This window comes from Drosophila ananassae, chromosome 2R (assembly GCF_017639315.1).
Source record: "Drosophila ananassae strain 14024-0371.13 chromosome 2R, ASM1763931v2, whole genome shotgun sequence".
Classification (NCBI taxonomy): domain Eukaryota; kingdom Metazoa; phylum Arthropoda; class Insecta; order Diptera; family Drosophilidae; genus Drosophila; species Drosophila ananassae.
Window position 1 is genome coordinate 8,093,480 of NC_057928.1, and position 7,249 is coordinate 8,100,728.

At 38.2% G+C, this 7,249-nt stretch overlaps 1 protein-coding gene across 1 annotated transcript; it reads right to left on the reverse strand.

The window, feature by feature from the left end:
* Positions 1-5,720: 5,720 nt before the first annotated feature.
* LOC6493687 lies at positions 5,721-6,836 on the reverse strand. The gene has a single exon (XM_001958204.4). It carries the CDS (start codon positions 6,382-6,384, stop codon positions 6,037-6,039), a length of 348 nt encoding a protein of 115 aa, XP_001958240.1. The 5' UTR covers positions 6,385-6,836; the 3' UTR covers positions 5,721-6,036.
* Positions 6,837-7,249: the final 413 nt, after the last annotated feature.

Genomic DNA, 7,249 nt, shown 5'->3' on the forward strand with positions numbered 1-7,249 from the left:
GGATGCAAGCAGTATACACATACGATATGGATGTGTGTGCGCGGCATGTCCTGGTGATGTTGTTAGTGTCCTCGCTGGTTATTGCAGCGGAAGCGATGTCCGTTGATTGATATCGCATTCAGGCGTGTTGAAAATTATTTGCATTGATAATTCGCTGATTAATGTTTGCCGCCGAATCATCAACACAGCGTCGAGTCCTCATCCCATCCAAATGACGCTCCACATCCAGGATATTTCCTGTCGCCGCGATTTTGGCCTGACTGCGTGTTATGTGATGCCATGTTGTGATGTAATATTGATGGCCTGTCCTCTTGGCTGCTAGACCCCCTGATTCCGACTGCCTGGCTGGGGATACTGTTTATTGGATTTGCTGAGGTTTTTGCATTAATGCTGTAAACAATTAAGCGAAGCGTATTAAGTCGGATTTGGGTCGTAGTCATTGCCCTCGCCCAGCACTAACTAATTTATGTCGGTTTGGCCGAGAGTTGGAGTTTCGCACATGCTCGCTTCAGTGGAGTCAAGTGCATTATTAAATTTTAAGTAATTATTTAAATGGTTGTTTTATAAATCACTGTTTAAATACTGAACGTATACAAGACTTAAAACTGTTTTTTTAAAGCTTAAACAAAACAATTTTTTTAAATTGTATATCAGTTTACCTTTATAAGAACATTTGAAAATCATTAGAAAAACATCATAAATAACAAATCAGCTTATTAAAAGCTTCTGCTGATTCCTTTTCCGCTTTGAATTAATCCACGACAAACGTCGAGACTTTGAAGCATTAGCAAAACAAACAAAAGCATTCAATGTGCCATTATGTCCTTCCCCCTCCGGAGAAGGACAAACAGTTCAATTGGCAAAAACGCTCTTTGCTAATTTATTGCGTTTTAATTCATATGCAAAATTTTTTTTTTCAGCGTGCTTTTAATGTTGGATAAATAATCATATATGTACATAATTATGAAGATATTGGGACATGAAAGGCAGAAGACAAATCCAGGGAGAGATAAGTAACCTGTGTGGGGGTTTTTTGGGGATTTGTCTTGGGTCTGGGCTTTGGGGTTGCCACAGCCAAGTGCACATACGAGGTTTATTTTGGCCAGAAATCTAATAAAACTCCGCAGCAGGATGTCTCGCAAGGAAATTATTTTTTATTCATGCATTAAATTGTTTTGACTTTGGTCCGATAGAGATCAGCATGTCGTTTCTGGATTTTCTTTATGATTATTATTTTTCCAACCTCTCCCCATAAGTTCTTGCATTTTTCCCCTTCACCCCGGTGATGCCACATGCTAATCAAATTACAAGATGTGTGTGTGCTCCGAGGAGTCTCCTTGGTTACCCTCAACGGCTGAATCATTTCCCAGACACAATCACCTGACAGAAGGTGGGGCGAAAGCGGCAGCTCTGCCTGCAGCAAAAATATCAAAAATAATTTGTTTGACAATAAAAGACGATAAACATTAAAATTATGTGCCAGAGATTTTCTTTTTCTCTGAAAAAAAAAAAATAAAAACTGAAAAATGAATAACAATAAAAATGTTAAAATGAAATGGTGTATAAGACATATTTGAATACTCTTTAATAGTTCAAAAATATAATGGATATGTATAAAAACATGGACATAAAAAGTGTAATGACCAAAATATACATACATGAATAAAAACAAAATGTATAAAAATATTTAAAAAATGATAGTTATGCATGAAACAAAATAGAAAACAAAAAAAAAATATGGTAAAGATATATGATAAAAAAAAGTTATTTAAAGAGTAGAAAACAGAATAATATAAAATATAAAAAAAAAAAACTTTAGATGCATGTAAAAAAAACGAAATATTAAAAATGTGGCATCATAAAAAATTGTTGAATAAGTGTGTTATAAAAAAGAAAAGAGAAAAACAATTGCATGAGAACTAATATTTAAAAACTAACAAAAAAGAAAACAATATTAAAGAATTATAAAACAACTTGGGCTCAAAACCTTACTGACTTGCTAACTAAACAGAATGAATAAAATCTCTCCCTGAAAGAGCATTTCCCAGATGGGAATACATAAAATTTCGCCGAGGGCATTTCGCTGGCAAGAGAGATATCAGCGGCGGTGTTGTCAACGCTATAGAAAGTTTTTTCGCTGGAAAATGTCCTGTTTATCCTCCCCCTCGCCAACCCCGGCTACTCAGCAGTTGAATCTGGCCCGGGGTTACTTTTAAGGAGGGCTAAAAAGCGATCTCTAATGATTAGTCCGCTAAACTCACTCGTAAATTTGTCAAACCGCTCAAGTTATGGGAATCGCATTTTTTTCCTTTATCTGCGGAATTTGCATAGAGCTTTTCTGGTTTTCCCCATTTTCCTTAGTTTTCCCTGGAGACCGCTCCCCCTTGACCAGCTTTTTATTTGATTATTAAATTAGATTTTTTGTGGTTCTTGTTTCGTTTAGCTTTTATACTCTCTTTTTGCACTTTGGCCTCATTAAATATTTCTACGCAATTTTTCCTTGTTATTTTTGTACTTTCGCCAAAGGAGAAACATCAAAAAGCGCGTGAAAAGTTTTGCCCAGCAGAGGAAAATATATTGCTTGAAAATTGCTTGCCAAGTTTTTTTTTTTTAGCTTTGACAATTGTTTGCCATATTTCTGTGATTTTTTTATGCATTAAATTTTTTGCGCTGTTGCTGTAGAGCTAACGAAGTCGCATTGTTTTTCCACCTCACCCAGACTGCTGTCTGCTGTTTGTTACAACTTTTCAATTGTTTGGCTTCTGTCATTACCTTTGACATGGCCATGGCAGCTTGTGGTTGTTGTTTTTGCCTTTTGACTGTCGCCGCCTTTTGTCTTTCGCGCCTTTTGTCCGGGCTCTTTCCATTTCCCCCAGCCATATCCTCCCACTTTGCATTCGCACTTTGATCTGCGCCTCTCCTACATTTTGTCTCTTAATTGTAATGATGAAGTGCAACCAATGTCGGTCCTTTCAACTCAGCCCGCGGTGGGTTGAACTTGCCATTAAATTTAATTGTATTTTTTACCGAAGTTATTAACCAAAACATTTTATGACTTATATTACTAAAAGAATCCTTTACTAACAATTGACACACATACGAAAATTCCCATGTTGCCATATGCAAGCTGCCATCTCCCCTAAAAAACGAACTGCATTCTTACTTTCAACTTGAATGCACTTGGATGGAGTGCACTTCGGAATGCTTCTTTACCTTGACCCAGATTCCCTAATTCACCCCTTTTGCACAAATAAAAAATATAAAAAAAACATGTAAACAAATCTATTCCGATTCTGGGCTGCCAAGTCGAGTTTTTCTCGTTCAACATGTGCAATTGCAGGCAGAACGTGCTCAAAGATGCAACATATGCAGTTTTTACTCAAAGGACGACCTTGAATAAAGGGGATTAAAGACTTTGGGCTTAAAGCTTTCCAGCTAGAGCTGCTACTTCTATTTCCACTTAATAAAGCACACTAATGATGACCACAAATCCAGTCCAAAGAACAACAAATTGAAATGAATCCGCACTTGAGCACGTTCCAACGTTGCCAACTCACGGAAAGAATCTCAACCACCGGTAGCCACTTCTATTAGGGCTAAGCCAACTCTAATTTATTTTTAATAATCCTGTTTTATATACTTTTCAAGTTCTCTTTGAGTTTTGCAAACATTCTTTACCCCTGGGGACAGAGCCAAAAATGTATAAAAAAAACGATTGATTTGCTTACTAAATTTGTGTACTTTCAATTAAGTTAAAAATGCCTCGAAAGGCACTCAAATAGTCGGAGATACCAGTATGTGCTAGAGGATTCCAGTTCTTAGTAAGAGGGTTGTGTTTTCTACAAAAGTAGTAAACTAACTAATACTGTGGAATATTCCAAAAATAAACTACAATACTTTGCAAAATAAAATATTGAAAAGGAAAGATTAAATGTGAATTGAAAAATAACAAAATTCTAAAGTGAATTATACTTTCCAGCAGGTTCCGATTTAATAAACCCTGGAGTACCCTATAAATACATCCCAAAAACTGTTGCTTGCTCTGAAAAAAATCAAAAACTGTTTGTTTACGGGTCAACTTTCCTCTCCAACTCCACTACTTTCGAAAACCCAGCTGGACGTACGCAAAACACACACATGCACTTGAGGCTTTCACCACTTTCACCCGCAGAAAGGGTTGCTGAAGGATGAAGGATAATACTATATGATGCTTTCGGGATATCATGTGTGGACGCTAAAGCAAACAAAAGTGCAAATTCCCGGGGGGACATTTGATTGAATTCTGGCAGTTAACCGTCCTCATAGTGCGCACTTCTCTAACGAAGGAAAAAAAATTGGAAAATCCTTTGGCTTCTGCTTATCTGCCTGGAAGAAAAATATCAAAAAATTTTAAATCATCTCCAAGGGTTCGGGGAGCAGTTTATTTGGCAAATGTTATTTGTTCTTTGCCAGTTGTGGCTCTGATTGATATTATTATGGATATGTCCATCCATTGATTGATGGATTCGGTGGACGGCGCTTAAAAACGGAATCTCTATTTGGATTTTAGAAAATTAAAAAAGCAGCTTAGCATCAGCTTCCATTTCTAGGTATTATTTGCTTTATACAAAGCGTATTAAAAATTCGGAAGTTGAAAGATTTCTACCGTCTGCCTCTGGATTTTTTTTCAAAAAGCCCAAGGCAGATTTTTGAGTTGGATGGGTGGCGCCACGCGACATTTTTCCGCATCAAATGAATGGGGTACAGGGTTTGGAATGGGGGATATGGGGTATTATCGAGTGTCCTTTGTCTGGTGAACGACTTTGATCTTCGCCGCTATTAAGAATGATAGATGGGGTGTGGGGAGAATTGGAATACCTTTTTAGGTGGCAGAGCATAATCAATGATTGCTTCGGTAAATAAGTGTTCCGAAGAGAGGAAGTTAATAAGCAGGAGTGACGAACTTCAAATATTTTTAGTTACTTATTACTAATCCAGTTACCAAGTTGATTTACTAACTCATAACACATAACCTTTCTTAGTTCAGCAACTAAAACCTCCTCCACCGCTTTTAAAATAGAAGCCATTGATTTTACGTAATATTTTTATTTAAATTGTATTCATACTGGTTTGTTTGCTTATCTTACATTTAAATAACTTAATCAATATTTTAGTTTATTTCTTGGGTTAATTACGGATGTAAATATTTCTACTTTTGAACTTGTACTATGTTTATGCTCGTGATGCGAAAATGCATCTTTACTTCATTTAATCTTGAACTTCTAGACATTTATTGCTTATGTAATAATTTATCAAATAAATTGACACACACACGACTTACGATTCTATAGCAAAGTAAATATAAAAATATATATTTTATTCCCGTAATTATTAGCTAATGTCGAAGAAGCACTCTACCTAAGAAGTTGAAAATTTCAAAACTTTTCCCCATAAATAGACACCAAGAGAGTTGTTTGTAAAAAGTCATCGTAACTACTTGTAGATATTAATAGTATTTAGAAAAGATTGGCTTATTAACTACGTTGGTTTCGTTTTGAAAACTAGCTGCTGCTTTCAAAATTTAGCTTGTATATATAGTTCCAGAATTTGTGGGCTTTCTCTGTTCCATACTCTTGCACTGGGCCGACCTTCTTAGAGAATCTTAAAGAACCTAACTGAATTAGTTAAATAAGTTCGATTAACTTAAATAATTTTAGTAGAAAAATATTCTGGGCAGGAAATATTTTTAGCAAAATCATTTATCACATTTGCGCTTATCCAAAGTGTTTTAAGTTAAAGTCGCGACGGCAATAAAGATACAATGGGCGGGTAAAATCTCCATCAAAGAAAGTACGAGTATAAAAAATATTAATTTTTATGGGGTTTTCCTTGGGAAATTGATTCACATTTCTCTGTCACTGTCTCGCCTCTCTCTCGTTCTCCGCTTTCTCCTCCAGGGCTCTTGGGGGGCTGCGCTAGTTCTCACCAACGTAAAGTAATCACAAGTTGCGCTTTTAGGAGCTTTAGTTGGCGCCTCGTCCTCTTCGATTTGCATTTTTACTGCGCCTGCGGCTGGATCTGAACGGTGGCACTTAGTTTACTGGATTTTCCCGCCTGCTGCTTGTGCTGTTGGTAGAACTGCTTCAGGACCTTGCACATGGTGAGTGCCAGGATTTTCCAGGCCAGTAGTTGTTCCTCGGCACTCGGCGCTGCAGCAGGCGCCTCCGGCTCACTTGTTGCTCCTGTTCCGGCGGCTGTCTCCGCCTGTGCAGGAGGTGGAGGAGGTCCTTCGAAGTCCACTTGATCGTGACCAGGATCGATGGAGTAAGCCATGGGGCTATCCACCTGGTCACCACTCGGTTCAGACTTCGAGACGTGCTCATCTTCGTAGAACGGGACTGCCATGTTTTCGGGTGGAGGTGTCTGGCCAAAAATTACGTCGAAATTGTTACTTCACAGTTCGGTCGGCTTTCCGGAGTTTTTCTGCTTTTCCAGGATGTGAACTCCAGGAGGGCTGTCGTTCGACTGAGGAACCCAGCCAGCAGGAAGCCCGTATTTATACCCGGGAAGCAGCGGGAGAATTAGCCACCCTCATCCCCTAGCACCAATCGGGGTTTCTCTCTCGTGCGCCCCCTGTCTCCCTATCTCTCTCTACCGCCTTTCCTCTCTCTCTCTGCCTCTGTGCCGCTATGCCGAGCTACTTTCAACACGTGCAGTAATGCTTCCTCGAACGAAAATAGAGTGACAACACGAGAGAGTCACACTTGTGGCATGTTACGTATACGCAACTCTGGCTTACGTTTTTCTGCTTACGTTCTATTCCCCGCTTTGTTAGGGATTACGTAGTTAAGGGGTTGTTTGGCAGAGATGTTCGAAAATTGGTATTTTTGTTTCCTTTTCGAAGTTCGAATTGAAGAGGGGAATTGTTCGAAATTTTTTGTGTGGTTGCTAGATTTTGCCTTTGTATGAGCATTAGATTAATCTTGTCTTTGGCTCTTTGCTTTTACTTTTGGCGGCTTACACGTGTCCTTGACCAAATTTTCTAATGATTTTTGATGTTTTAGTCCTTTTCTCCTTGTTTGTGATGTTTTTTAAGTTTCAGCTTTACACTTTAATATTTCCTACATATGTAAGTGCAAAAATATTTAAGGAATAAACTGCTTCCATTTTCCAAGTCACATGCCACAAAAATGTTATAACACAGAAATTTTCTGCAAGGGTTCTTTGCTCTTTCGCCCCCTTTATTGCACACTCCCTCACCGGCGAATCA

Coding starts and splice junctions, on each gene's coding strand:
- LOC6493687 (XM_001958204.4), bottom strand. CDS start 6,384: ATGGCAGTCCCGTTCTACGAAGATGAGCACGTCTCGAAGTCTGAACCG.